At 39.3% G+C, this 14,929-nt stretch overlaps 1 protein-coding gene across 3 annotated transcripts; it reads right to left on the bottom strand.

Annotated features, from left to right (window-relative positions):
* Window positions 1-1,784: 1,784 nt before the first annotated feature.
* Window positions 1,785-12,451, bottom strand: ikzf4 (IKAROS family zinc finger 4). 3 transcript variants are annotated; one of them, XM_053483400.1, is made up of 8 exons: window positions 12,338-12,451; window positions 10,439-10,493; window positions 10,250-10,354; window positions 9,865-10,152; window positions 9,599-9,766; window positions 6,987-7,142; window positions 6,766-6,897; window positions 1,785-4,069 (listed from the first exon to the last, which is right to left on the bottom strand). In XM_053483400.1, the coding sequence occupies exons 2-8, from the start codon at window positions 10,476-10,478 to the stop codon at window positions 3,291-3,293; spliced, it is 1,668 nt and encodes a 555-aa protein (XP_053339375.1). In that variant the 5' UTR covers window positions 10,479-10,493; window positions 12,338-12,451; the 3' UTR covers window positions 1,785-3,290. The 3 variants fall into 3 exon arrangements, with proteins under 3 accessions (XP_053339375.1, XP_053339373.1, XP_053339374.1); XM_053483398.1 differs by lacking the exon at window positions 12,338-12,451 and adding an exon at window positions 11,547-11,615; XM_053483399.1 differs by lacking the exon at window positions 12,338-12,451 and adding an exon at window positions 10,749-10,875.
* Window positions 12,452-14,929: the final 2,478 nt, after the last annotated feature.

Genomic DNA, 14,929 nt, shown 5'->3' with positions numbered 1-14,929 from the left:
TTTCCAGACGTTGGCCATTTTGCAAATCATATATTTTTATATTATTTAATATATTGAATAATATTTAACAGCCTTTTCCGAATAAAAGTGGGTGTGATAAAGCAGGAAAACCGCTACAATTCTCCTGAATCTTGAAAATGTGTAGGACAGGTCATCCTCCAAGACCAGGGTTGAGAACCACTGCAACAGACAACAAAAGTACACGAGGTAGAGTGGAAAACAATAGCTGAGATGTTTGAGTGGACAGGAGATACGACAAACATTACTTTATTGGACATGAAAAATTACTTCAACTCAATGCTGGGTCACTCCTTAAAAACAAAACCAAACAACAGCTCTTGAAACCAACACACCTTTTTTTTTTTTAAAGAACATGAGGCAGTTTTTTATTTTAACAAATTTGAGGTAAAGAGTTTTTTCTTTGTCATATACATTTTTTTTCACAAAGCCTTTAAAAACATTGAGCCCAGGAGAAAGCCTGTAAGTATGAAAGGGAGTGTAATCCCTGCCTCATGAAAATGCTCACACTCTCACACTTGCTTGTGATGGTTGCTTCACAGTTCATTTAAAAATATTTATTTATCACACATAAGGGTTGGGAAAAAGATACTTTTCGGAGAGAAAACGAACAGAGAAGGCTGTGGTGGGAGGGAGAGGGATTGGGAAACTTTGCAGCCGATATACAAGCTGAACAGTTCCAGATTTCCAGCAAAAACAAATAAGCACACATGCTACCTTCTCACTCACACATACCATGTACTTATTTACATAAATTCATTTTAACCGTTAAGTGCATTGTTAAGTATCATATATTTGATATTTTGTTTCTTAAATATCTTCAAGTACATTTTTATGTTTGGTAGGAGGAGGATGAATTCTCTTCAGCTATGAAGGGTGCAAAGCTATCAACTTAAGTTTGTAGAGGAAATACTGGTTTTGGTCTCGTTTAGAGTCTACTACTGAACTCATTCTCACTGGAGGCTTTCACTGGCATGGATCCAAACACACGTTAAGATTACGAGGTCTCCGGATGCATTTCAGCTAGCAGGAAGTCTAACACTAGATAAGGGGATCACACATAAGCAGGTTTGGGAAATAGCTGACCATCTTCACAAACGCCGAGTGACAAACATGCTACGACATCCAAGTATCCTTAAGCACTGTCCACGACTGAAAAGGCGGTATCGAAACGGACCTCACACGACACTCTTTGATATTCTCGAAATTTGTTCATTGGTGCTTTGTCTCACTTTGTGCAAGAAAGGACTAAAACAGGGTCATGATATCTTGGTAGAATGGTACAAAATTCTGCAGTAATAGTTTGACTCCTGACGCCTTCGGGAGTGAAATGTACCGTGATAACGTTAATTCGTAAGCGACATGATCACACAGGACAAGCGTACAGGATACAAGGCCAATATTAAGGGCAGAAGCCACACAAACAACCAAGCACTGATTTTACAACACAAGGAGATTTTTCTGCTCTGAAACCCTTTGTGACAATTCCTTTCATTAGGAAAATAGTATTTATAGAACTTTAAAAACAACACACTGTTTGTCTTTATAACCTACATAGTATCAAATTTGTACTTATTTTCCCCAAATAGCATTTTTTTATCAGAAATCAGTGCAATCGAGCAATTTCAGAAAGCAAAAGAATATGTTCCAAAGCTCAGTTACCATTGAGTAGGGTAGGATCTTCTAAAGGCTTTAAGAAGATCTCCACCAAACCCGAGAACCCAAATCCCGCCCCACACCACCCCACCCCATCCCCAAATGCCTGCCCAACCCGACAGCCCCAGCGGAAACACTCACATTTAAGCAGAGAGTTAGAAAAGTGCAAACCTCCCCCGAGGTATCATCCCCTCTTCATCGTTCATCAGAGTCACAGAATGCAATATGGGTCTTCGTTTGATCTGCACCAGCACGTTAAGGCTCCATTTGCTGCGCTGTGGTTTGTTACACCCGTTTGCAATCGCTTAGTATGCAGCATTTAGCCCATTTTTTGTTTAAAAAAAAATTAAACAAACGTACCTCATTAACTAAAGCTAGGCAAACGTTTCATCAACAGGTTTGTTGCACAGGCTGGATATAAGGGGGACTTTCGTACTGCAAGAACGATGCAATACACTCCTCTATTCCTGAGGAGCGATTGCAATGAACTTTTATCATCGCCACTGAGGTGAGGTCTATCTAGGTAAAAACAACAATCGAGTTCTGAGGCACAAAGGAAACCAGCAAATCCGAGAATTGAGCAGGACCAAGGTTATCTGCTGTGGTACACTCCAATACTAAGGCATGTTTTTTTTTTTTTCTTCAAGTTAGTTTTTACTTAAATAAAACATTTAGCATGAGCATTTTAGATATATTCTGTCTAAGACGTGGCCTAATTTTTAAAACCCCCTAATGAACGCTGTGCCATCTCAGGATTAAAGACGAGTTTTACGGTGCCTCCTGAAACCGCAACATTAAACAGTATACTCCATTCAACTAGATAACTCAGGGTTAATATAAAGCAACTACTTAAGGCAATGTGTGTGTGTGCTCCGTTTATATGGCTAACACACAGATCTCCTGTCTCTCTCTTTGTCTCTGAGTCTTATAGAGGGCTGCAGCTTATGCTGCTACTTCATAGTTTTTCCTTCAGTCCCCTGTGTCCTCCCTGAGTCCTCTGAATTCCACAGACTCTTAAAATGACCATAAAAGGAGTACGAACACAACGTCTGTACACTTTAGACTATACTACAGCTGTGGATCTCGTTTCATTCGCTCTCGTCATTCACACAAACCCATACACTCCTCACAACCTCGAAAATGCAGTACGGAAATGCTGCTGGCAAGATTTTGCTAACCCTTGCCTCCTGCTGCAGCATGCTCGAGCACCAAGATTCTCTATCTAACCCAGAAAAGGTAAACCCCACTGGAGAAAGGCACTTCTAAAGCAAAACAGCTGCGTCTTGCCAAATTAATTGATTAGGGAGTTCAACCGGAGAGTGGGATTCAGTCCCGATGGTTCTACTCAAACTCCTCTAAATTTTATTTCTTTAAGCACAGGCAATACTCCCTGTGTGCCCATGCCTCTTAGCCTTCGGAAATTGAAAGCCCGCTGTTTACTAATACTAAAAGCAAGTGCTCAGTATGTCCCCCCCCCTGCTCCTGATCTGGTGCAGACCAAACTGGACTCCGTATCATCTGAAAGCAGCATGCGTCCCTCCTTACCTTCTTCTTTCCCACTTTGAAATACCCGTCCTGCCTGCGTGCCAACCCCCCCACCCCCACTACCACATGGTTCAGCCCACTTGGTGCTCTCCTCGGACGATGTGCGAGGAGAACTCGTAGCGGTCCTGGCTGCGGTGGCCGCAGATGTTGCATTCAAAAGGCTGGCGGAAGCCATGGCAGCCCATGTGGATGGTGAACATGACGTGGTCCAGGAAGAAGATGCGACAGTGCTCGCAGCGGAATGAGCGCACCGGCCGCCCCTCGCCATCCACCACCTGCACGGCCAAACTGGACGAGGGTGGAGAACGAGGGCTCCCTTTGGCCGGTACGCCCCCTCTGTCTCGCTCCCCTTCCACTTCTATTTCTTTGGCGTGACTAGGACTGTGGCGCTCACGTCCTCGATGGTTGACAGCACCAAGGCCGATGCCTTGCTCCTCTGTGGTGCTCTCGTTATCCGTGGAGTCCTGGCAGCCATTGCTTGGCGAGTCAGCATGGCTGCGCCCTGAGGGCACGTCTTCGTGGCCCTCACCTGCCTCTCGGCCAGGCAGTACCATGTTGATGCCCCCTGCACAGTTTAGCCGCGGACCCAGCGGGGTGATGTGGCCATAGACGGAGCTGATGACAGGGGTAAACTCAGACACACAAGTAGGGTGAGGAGGCAGGCGCAGGGAGCGAGGAGGCTCGACCTCTTCGCTTCCTCCTCGGGCGGTGCGGAGGTAGCGGCTTCCCATAACAGCTAAAGTAGCAGGGTCACTTCCAGCATTGGGACCCATCGCATCCCGCTCTTTCTCAGGGCTGGAGTTGATCTCATAAGGTGCATCAGACATGTTCAGTCGCATGTGCTTTTCTCCTGTGCAGACACCAACATAGCTACAATTAGGCATTTAAAGGTTCACCAAATCGAACTATTGTATAAGCAAAACAGATTTGATTATACCTAGTGCTGTTTTTTTTTATTCAGTAACAGTCTGTGATTGATCATGATTAATCACAATTTCAGAACACTTAGATTTAATTGTATTATAAATGTGCAAAGCTGGAATAAAGAAATCCATGACGAACTTGTAAAAGGAACCAGATCATGCAGTTTTATAATATCTCAAACAAACATTTAACAAATGTTAAATTAAAATCTCTCGAATTCAGATCTGCAAATCAATAGTCTAGGGCCATAACTGGCTGAGCCACTCCTCCCACATCATACATCTAATGTATTCTTGTAAAAATAGTTCACACAATGTTCTACAATCATTTTATAATAAAACTTGCTGTTCAGCACACCTGGTGATGTTTTCTCAGTCATCCTATTAGCCGCCTTAAACATGCAATTATCTCATACAGTAAGGTAAGTGGGCTGTGATTATGGGAAGACATTCGGGTCAAACTGGTTATATGTAAAAACTTTTGTTAAACAAAAAATTTGTAGAATTATCATGTGCATTAACGCGTTAATATGGCAGCCCTAATTATACACTTGAGTATTTGAAGTGTAGCCTCTGTCATTTTTATAAATATATATAAAAAATACATACACTCACCTAAAGGATTATTAGGAACACCTGTTCAATTTCTCATTAATGCAATTATCTAATCAACCAATCACATGGCAGTTGCTTTAATGCATTTAGGGGTGTGGTCCTGATCAAGACAATCTCCTGAACTTCAAACTGAATGTCAGAATGGGAAAGAAAGGTGATTTAAGCAATTTTGATTGTGGCATGATTGTTGGTGCCAGACGGGCCGGTCTAAGTATTTCACAATCTGCTCAGTTACTGGGATTTTCACGCACAACCATTTCTAGGGTTTACAAAGAATGGTGTGAAAAGGGAAAAACATCCAGTATGCGGCAGTCCTGTGGGTGAAAATGCCTTGTTGATGCTAGAGGTCAGAGGAGAATGGGTCGACTGATTCAAGCTGATAGAAGAGCAACTTTGACTGAAATAACCACTTGTTACTACCAAGGTATGCAGCAAAGCATTTGTGAAGCCACAACACGCACAACCTTGAGGCGGATGGGCCACCACCGCAGAAGACCCCCACTCATCTCCACTACAAATAGGAAAAAGAGGCTACAATTTGCATAAGCTCACCAAAATTGGACAGTTGAAGACTGGAAAAATGTTGCCTGGTCTGATGAGTCTCGATTTCTGTTAAGACATTCAAATGGTAAAGTCAGAATTTGGCGTAAACAGAATAAGAACATGGATCCATCATCCATCAGGCTGGTGGTGGTGGTGTAATGGTGTGGGGGATGTTTTCTTGGCACACTTTAGGCCCCTTAGTGCCAACTGGGCATCGTTTAAATGCCACGGGCTACCTGAGCATTGTTTCTGACCTTGTCCAACCCTATATGACCACCATGTACCCATCCTCTGATGGCTACTTTCAGCAGGATAATGCACCATGTCACAAAGCTCAAATCATTTTAAATTGGTTTCTTGAACATGACAATAAGTTCACTGTACTAAAATGGCCCCCACAGTCACCAGATCTCAACCCAACAGAGCATCTTTGGGATGTGGTGGAACGGGAGCTTCGTGCCCTGGATGTGCATCCCACAAATCTGCTGCATCCCATCCCATCAACTGCAAGATGCTATCCTATCAATATGGGCCAACATTTCTTAAGCACCTTGTTGAATCAATGCCACATAGAATTAAGGCAGTTCTGAAGGCGAAAGGGGTCAAACACTGTATAAGTATGGTGTTCCTAATAATCCTTTGGGTAAGTGTATATACACAGTGTGTGTGTGTATGTGTGTATATATATATATATATATATATATATATATATATATATATATATATATAAATACACACACACACACACACACACACATACACAAGTATTTTTTTTGCATTAGTAATCACATATTAAAATATGCATATAATCTCAAATAAAGAAATACACTTCCTAAACACGCACACAAACTTAGCTGCAACTTCAAAATTCCATGTGATATTAAACGGTCCTGACACTGATAGACTAGCACAAATTATTCTTTACCAAAAACATTCACATTCGTTGAATTCCAACGTGTGTGTGTGTGTATATATATATATATATATATATATATATATATATATATATATATATATATATATATATACACACACACACACACACACACACATACACAAGTATTTTTTTTGCATTAGTAATCACATATTAAAATATGCATATAATCTCAAATAAAGAAATACACTTCCTAAACACGCACACAAACTTAGCTGCAACTTCAAAATTCCATGTGATATTAAACGGTCCTGACACTGATAGACTAGCACAAATTATTCTTTACCAAAAACATTCACATTCGTTGAATTCCATTCCTTGATTTTGCCAAAACACCCACACAACACTCATCAGGAACATTTGTGATCAGAATGCAGGAGGATCTTACACCTAAAGTTGTTGTGTTGCACTGTGTTTATTTGCAGTTTGGCTTTTACATGATATTAATATTGCAGGAGCCATTATGGCATTTAAGGATTTACAGAGTCTGCCTAATATAAACCCACAAGTGATGGACTGAAAGCAGCCTACCCAGAAACTTTTGAGGTGTGGAGCGCTTCCTTTTAGTGATGCTGTTTGCCACGCGTTCAATGAAGGTCATCTTTTCTGAAAAGGGCTGGATCAGAGGGTCACCCATCATGTCCATGTTACGACATTCCTCACCTGTGCAATGGACAATATAATAGGAAAATAAGAAAAACACTCACAGACACACATTCATCAGGGTCAGGGGTTGGTAATGATCGATTTACCCTGTGCAGACTGCGTGCTGTGGGCAGGCTGGTGGTCCAGACTCTGTAGGTAGCTGTGGCAGCGCTCACGGTGCTCCTCCAGTGTGCTCTGCTGCTTGTAGCTGCGCCCACAGTAATTGCACTTATAGGGCTTCCCCACAGTTTCCCCACAGGAAACTAAAATAATATTACAGAACAGTATTAGGAACAAAACTGAAGCACTGTGGGTGCTAACAAAGAACAGCCTTAAATAACTACGGCGAAGATTTTAACTTACTATTTCTCCATTTTGATTTGACTTCATTCAATAATTGTTCATGCATCAGCACGGTTCATGATCCTTCACAATGTTTTGTAAATGTATTATAAAAAATTCAATAGCAAATGTCCATTGTTACAAATGGAAGATGAAAGAACCCGTCATATTGGAACTTTTTTGAACAACTGTTGATTATAATTTAGATTTATTTTTTTACAACAAAAAAAAAAAATAATAATAATTTAAATATACTATTTTATAAAAAAAAAAAATTATTAGAATAGATTTTGGAAAAATAGTGACAATCTATAAATAGAGCAAAAATATTTTTCTTTTACATATGGTGATATCTAAAGGATATAAAAGAATATATATAATTTACTATACTTGTAGACAGCACTATTATTATTTGGGCAAAACTTTCTCAACAGAGTAAAAAAATGTAGACCATGAAATGCCAAACCATCTGAGAAATCAACTCTATTATTAATCTCAAATCTGAGTTCTTTATAGAATGATGTCAAATCAACATGGCTGATTACAAGTATTATCTTTAGTTTAATGAATAACCAGAGATATTTGTGTGTTAAATAAAATAAAAATTACTATACAGTTTATCACTGAAGACAAAACAAATCACTCACTCAAGTTAGCTGCCTAGCATGTTTAAAAAAAAAAAAAAAAAAAAAAAAAAACATGAGCGTGTTCAGTTTGTCTGTTGACTTTCCAAGGTAAAAAAAACAGCATAATTCTGACCGGCTCACTGCTGCTTGTGGATTATATTTTAAACAAACTGACATCTGACTTTTCAAACCTGTATTAATTCCAAATCTCTAAAGTGGTATGTAAACATTTTGCTCCAAGTCTGTTTTTCTTTTCCTTTTTTAACCTTACACAAGGGTATGCACTGTAGAAAATGGTTATTCGTGTGAAATGTTTATCTTCATATTGGTTTCAACTTTTAAACAGCATTTATGTATGGTTTAATTTTTTAAATAAATATTCATACATATGAACATATACAATCATGTTAAAACGTTGATTCGAATTAACAAAATTTTTTTTGAAAATCTCTTAGCATCATCTCCAGCCATAGGATTTTATGGTCTGATCAAGCTAAGACTAAATTATTTGTCCAGATGCCAAATTTACATCTGGAGGAAACCAGGCGCTGCTCATCACCTGGCCAGTTTTGTCCCAGTGAAGTGTATGTTCACTCTGTTTGGTTTGGACAAGCCTCTGCAAACTGCTTTCATTTACCAGTGATGAAAGACACGGAGTTCTTCAAGACCTTTAAAGCTGCGAAAAGCTCTGTGCTGACAAAATCCTGTCCTGGAATCTATAGGAAATTTCTAAAACTCATGTCTTGATTTGGCTTAAAAGTACACCGTCAGGTGTGGGGCTTTACACAAGGCAGGGGAGTGCTCTGTAACTTAACTTTAATTAAGCTTTACAGACTGTAATAAAACCAAAAAAAGAAGCTTAATTTTAAGAGCCATAACTATATTAATGTATTCATATTCCACATTTTTAAATAAATATGCAAACCTGTGAGTAAATCTGCACTATATCTTGCAACAGGTATATATTGTAGCAGCCTTGTTGATCTATTAATCTCTAATCTCTATTAATTATCTGAATCTAATTTACTATAATTAAATACTATAATACAATGCACTCTATAAACATACAGTATAGTGTATTTTATTTTGGCTACAATATGGTCTGAGACTTAATAGAACACTTTGTCCAATACAATTTATAAAGTGAAGAGGTATATAGAGCAGGTGCAAATTAAATGAGACTAAAGAAAAAAAAAAGTATTGTCACTTTTACTAGAACGAAACTACTTCGCTGAAACTAATTTCCTGAATTGTATAAATTTACCCGAAAAGTCTCTCATCAACTGTTTGACATCCGTAATAATAAAGACATAAACCACACGGATAGTTTGTGACATTTGCGTAATTTCGAAAAACTCCGTGACACTTGGCTGTCATTTCTCCGAACCACAGGGTTCAGAATAGCGGTAAAAAGGTAGCCTGCTTCACATTACCCCAGGTAAATGTGCATCAACATTTTAAGAGCGTGAGCAGGATATCCTGTTTTGATAATTTTCTAAATGTCACGACTATATGATTAAAAACTGCTGTGAGGTCACTTGAAATTTTTTTGAGGGGGTAAAAAAAATTATAACATAAAAGAAGAATTCTATCCTCTGGCAGAGCTGCTCAATCTTTAAAGGAATGAATCGGGCTCCAAATCAATAGTGCATTCCCACATAGACATCTTATTATGCCCAAAACTAGAAAAGGTGTTCAGTGCTGCATAAAAAAAAAAAGTAATTTCTTCACAACACATCTTGGTGACTTACCAGAGTGTGTGCGGAGATGTCCTGTGAGTGCGTCACGACGGCGGCAGGCGTAGTTACAGAAGGGACATTTGAAGGGCTTTTCACCAGAGTGGAGCTTGATGTGGCGCAGCAGGTTGCCCTTCTGCGTGAAGGACGCACCACACTGGTTACACTGGAATGGCCGCTCGCCTATGAAACATTTTTGCAGCAAAAACGTTGAGGTTAATCGGTTAATTAGAATTAGAAACACAACATTAACATTACTCATTAACATTAACATTACTCACCAGTATGGCTGCGTTTGTGTACCATCAGTACATTAGGGCCAATGCAGACCATCCCACATATATCACACTTCAATTTCCCATTAGGGAGCCGAATGGGTCCAGGTGAACCGCTCCCTCCTTCACCCAGCACTCCTCCGCCTACGTCTCCTCCAGTCTCTCCGCCTACCTCCTCGGGGATATCTCCCTTATCCTGCTTCCATCCCTCATCCCTCTCTCCTCCTCCTCTCTCTGCAAGTGGGGCACTACCAGCTTCTTCATCGCTGTAGAGCTCCACTTTGATCGAATTTGCTGGACAGAAATAAAAAAACGGAATAAACTCGTCACAAGCATGCTCGTAGCAAGAAAAAACACAAGTACGGTAGTCTGTACCCAGAGCGCTACGGACCACTGACGGAGCGACTGGGAGAGGAGTGCTGACTGTTAGGAGTGCTCACTGTAGGTCCCCTTAGCCCTGCAAAAAACTCCCGTTCTGTCGAAGAATCTCCACTGCCTGCAAAACAAGCGTACGACATAAATCAAGCAACTTAGGAGAGAACTCTACTAGAGAAACAATACCAGCAGGAAAAATTAATACCTGACATGTAAGAACGGCCATTGCAATCGTCAGCATTCATTCTCACACCAGCTGCCTGTAAATGAAAAGAAGGCACAAGAGATATGAGGGCTCCAATTGCATCAGCAGTATAACAATTGCCTCAAATATATTGTTATAAATCATACAACTCTCAGATGACTTTGATCTAGAAGTTAAAACACAGAAATCTGATCATTCTGCGTTTTTACATCTAATAATCTATTTCTCAGCAACTTTGTGGTGAGCCTTGCGGCTTCATTATATGATTACTTTATTTTTTTGATTTCTTATTAAAAATCTTCAATCCTACCGCAAGTACGCATCTCCTAGTTTCTGATTTATATAAAGCTTTAAGAAAGACGTGAAGTCCCCTTTTACATGTGACCTATCAAAGAGCAGAGCAAGAAATAAGAAGGAGCAGAGAATTACTCAATGCCCTCCTCTTCAGGTGAGACCCTATCAAAAAGCAGACAGAAATGTAATGACAACTTGACAAACAGATATTTGCTAGGTTAGCATTTGGAAAAAAAAATGCATTCTATGACATGGTCCTATGTCTGAGACCTAACAGAGGGAATTTTATAATGGGGAGGGGAAAAAAACACACTAAACACACACACACAAATTGAATTGACACACAAATCTCAAGAGGCTTAGTGGATAGTACTGTCAACTTGTTCTTATAGGGTCTGGGTTCGATTCCCACCTTAGGTCTGTGAGCATGAAGTTTACATGTTCTCCCTGTACTAGGTGAGTTTCCTACCACAGTCCAAAAACATACAGATCCCAAATTGTCTATAGTGAGTGAGTAAATGTGTGTGCGTGTGTGTGCCCTGCGATGGATTGGCACCCCGTTCAGGGTGAACCCTGCCTCGTGCCCTAGGTCTCATAGAATAGGCTCTTGTGACCCTGTAGACAGTATAAAACGCTATAGACGATGAGTGAGTGAGTGCTAGAGCTGATATGCATTTGACATCTCAAGTGACGGTAGATGACAGCTGATAGTGTTGCCTTTCCTGCGCCAGAATTTCAGTTTCTTCGCAAAGAATGACTGCAGGTGGCGTGGTTATGATAAATTGCTTGTGGTGTGCTTACGGTGCTGGCATACCTTAGCACATGCCTCATGCCCAGTGTTTCCAGTGTATACAGTATACATGCATATATGTATATGACCAGGATAAAGTGGGTACTGAGTGTTTAAGGAATCAAATTCCCTCCATGGTAGAGTGTCAGAGTCATGCACGTTTATATACACAGCAGATACAGTGAGACATAATTCCAGCCTCATCAGAAAAAAAAACTGTCTAGAGTTAGCAGAAATACAAAACTGTTCATAGTTCTGCTGACAAAAACACCAGTGACATGTGTCACGTCTGCAGCACCGTCGGTGACACCCTGGCTACGATCCAAACAACTCCCTACGGGACGTATAGTGCACTAGGTAAAGCGTGGAAGTCGTTGTTTTATAGTCTATGTAGTGCACTTGTACAGGGAGGAGGGAGGCATTTGGAATTCAGCCCCCGTCTGGTTGAGTCGAAGCAGCTAGCACGGGTAGCTAAAGAGCTAACAAAACGCGACAGAGCAGAAATAAGGTTTTCAAACTGAATAAACCAACAACGACAATTGATGTTAAAGTGCGTGTACATGTTAAAACTTAATAAATACTGAGGAAATGCTCGATATTCGGACGTGACAAGCTAATGCTAAAGCATAATGTTTCTCGAGAGCCCGTCGGCGTTGCTATGGCAGCCACCACTCGCCAGATGCCGTTTAGCTTAGCTAGCGTTAGCCGGCTACGTAAACTCGCTCAAACACAGCATGCACAGCAAGTTCTGTCTCTTAGTGTCATCTTTCGTCAACCAGCAAACCAGCACGCACCTGTTGAGTTATTTCCCTTACCTGGCGATCGACTCTGGTTGCTGTATTTATATAACAGGAGCACTGTTTGTTTTCTCGGGCGAAGGCAGCATCTCCGGGATCTTTTACCTGAAATCCCAAACAACTTCCGGGCCTGTGCTGGGATTCAGACCTGACGAATCGATCTGTGGGATTCCCGATCGGCAAATCAGCACACAGGGAGCGTCGATAAATTGTTTGGCATGCAAGGAAAGAAAGTAGCGGGAAAATAGTTTGTAGAAAGAGTTAAAAAGGTTAAAGCTAAAAATAAGCTGATCAGCTTTAATGTAATCAGTGATATTATTAATAATTCAGGTTGCAGCCCAAGTATATGTCTGCCTGGTTTGAAAAAGTAGATTGGATCAAGATAAGATAAAGGTAGTTGAAGAAATAAAAAATTTGTAAGATAATTTTTGTACACTACGTTTTACCTTTTTTGTCATCAGCCAAATACACTCCCTGTTCGGAGAGTAAATAACAGATGTGAAATCGAAAAAGTAGATCGGATAAAGAGCTTTTCAAAATTTCAAGATAAGGATTCAATTTGTCTTTTCAATTAGTTTTGCCCAGCGTGTTAAAATTCACTTATACCACTTCAGAACTTTTTTTTCAGTGGTGATTTGAAATAGTAACTAATCCCAGTAAAAATATTCAGTTTAGCTTTTCTAAGTAGTTAATATATATTGGTGCAGGTGTTTGTTTACATTGAGCAAGTAGCTTATTAACTATTTATAACATCACTTTTACTTAACATTTTGATTTAATTTATGGCACAGGTTTAACTTTAGGCAAATACCAAAGTACTACCAAAGTTTCATTAAATTCTGTTCAGCCAGTTTTGCATTTTGTCCTGAGGCGGTTTGCTTTTTTTCGTATTAATTCACTTTTGATTTATTAATAAACACTGCGTGATATTTTAGAGTTATATTGCCAGTGTTTGATTGGTCGACTACAGTTCTTATAATTGGACTTCTTTGGTAAGATAATGGCAGGATACATTGGCGTAGCGGTTAGCACTGTCACCTTGCACCTCTAGTGTCTGGGTTTAATTCCGTCCTCTGGTCTGTGTGCATGGAGTTTGCATGTTCTCCTTGTGCTTGGTGGGTTTCCTCCTGATGCTCGGGTTTCCTTCTGATGCTCCGGTTTCCTCAGACTGTCCAAAGATATGATGTTTCTAAATCGCCCGTAGTGTTTGTGTGTGTGTGTGTGTGTGTGTGTATGTGTGTGTCTATACCCTGCGATGGATTGACACCCCATCCAGGGTGTTCAGGACCCCCACAACCCTGTAAACAGAATGGAGCGATCTAGACATTGAGTGAGTAAGTGGTAACATTTTGATGTGATAAAAGCAGACCGGCAGAATGAAACATTTTGGTTGGAAATGACTATTTAATATGTAGAGAAGAAATTGCTTTAAATGGAAAACAACTAATACTATTATTACTTACTATTAATAACAACCCACATACAGTATGTGTTCACAGATTTAATTCTTATCTCCATGGGCCCATCAGGTTGTGACGTAGTTGGTGATAAAAGTTCTTATTGTCAAGTCCGATTGGAAGTTTATACCTTACAGCTGATTTTTGATGAGTTCGGGCTAATGATGATCAGTTTGAACTGAAGAGATTACCGCTACATGTAAAGTGGAAAAAAGATAAAACCACTCTTTTTAGTTAGATCTGCTTTGACAAGACAAATTCTAGCATTGTTGAATGTCTGTGAGACAAGTAAGCTCCTGTTATTACTTGTCAGGACCACTATAAATGGTCATTCTCTCATCAACCTCTCTTTGCTTCTCTCTCGGTTATTAATCCAAAAATGGTCTTATCATGTTACAGGGAAGTTTAAAGTCATTGGTCCTGACCATGTTCCTGAACTGGAAAACTTACTGACAGTTCCAGTGTAGTGTCAGCAGAGACTGCTTTTATAAAATATGTTAAATAAACCTCTTATCACAGAAAGCTTAACCATAACAATTTTTCTTCACTTTTCACTTTTTCATTTTTCAAACCCACTTGTTATTATTATTATTATTATTATTATTATTATTATTATTACTATTATTATTATTATTATTATTATTCCCTTTTATAACATTTAATACTAAAAATAAGGTAGTGATCACTAGTCAGTATGGGATTTTTTTCAATTAGATATTCAACTTTAGGTTTTCAGCGCATTTTAAAATAAAAAATCAACAGCACATAAAAATATATAAAAACATTTTGCTGCACACAAGGAAAGCACTGCATAAATTTTGTGTAAGAAAATGCTAACACAAACATTATTATGATTACGTAGGGTTTTTAAAAATCACCTTGCAATTATTTTGACAGATATGGATCGCAATTTAAACCTTTGATATTTTTGACTTTTAACTAATAAATCTGCCATTTTATATTTAGACATATTTATCTAGGCTAACAGCAAATAATGGAGCAAATTATCTCATTAAGACAATGTTTGCAAATATTTATTTATCACCTCCAAAGTATTTAATATACTTTTTAAATATAAAATAAACAAATACTAAAGTTATTGACAAACTTTATATAAATTCCTTCCTATGCATAGTTTGCACATGTGTAATAA

The sequence above is a fragment of the Clarias gariepinus genome, chromosome 22, assembly GCF_024256425.1.
Source record: "Clarias gariepinus isolate MV-2021 ecotype Netherlands chromosome 22, CGAR_prim_01v2, whole genome shotgun sequence".
Lineage (NCBI taxonomy): Eukaryota > Metazoa > Chordata > Actinopteri > Siluriformes > Clariidae > Clarias > Clarias gariepinus.
The sequence above is the reverse complement of the archived record's forward strand: the minus strand, read 5'-3'. Positions and strand labels throughout refer to the sequence as shown.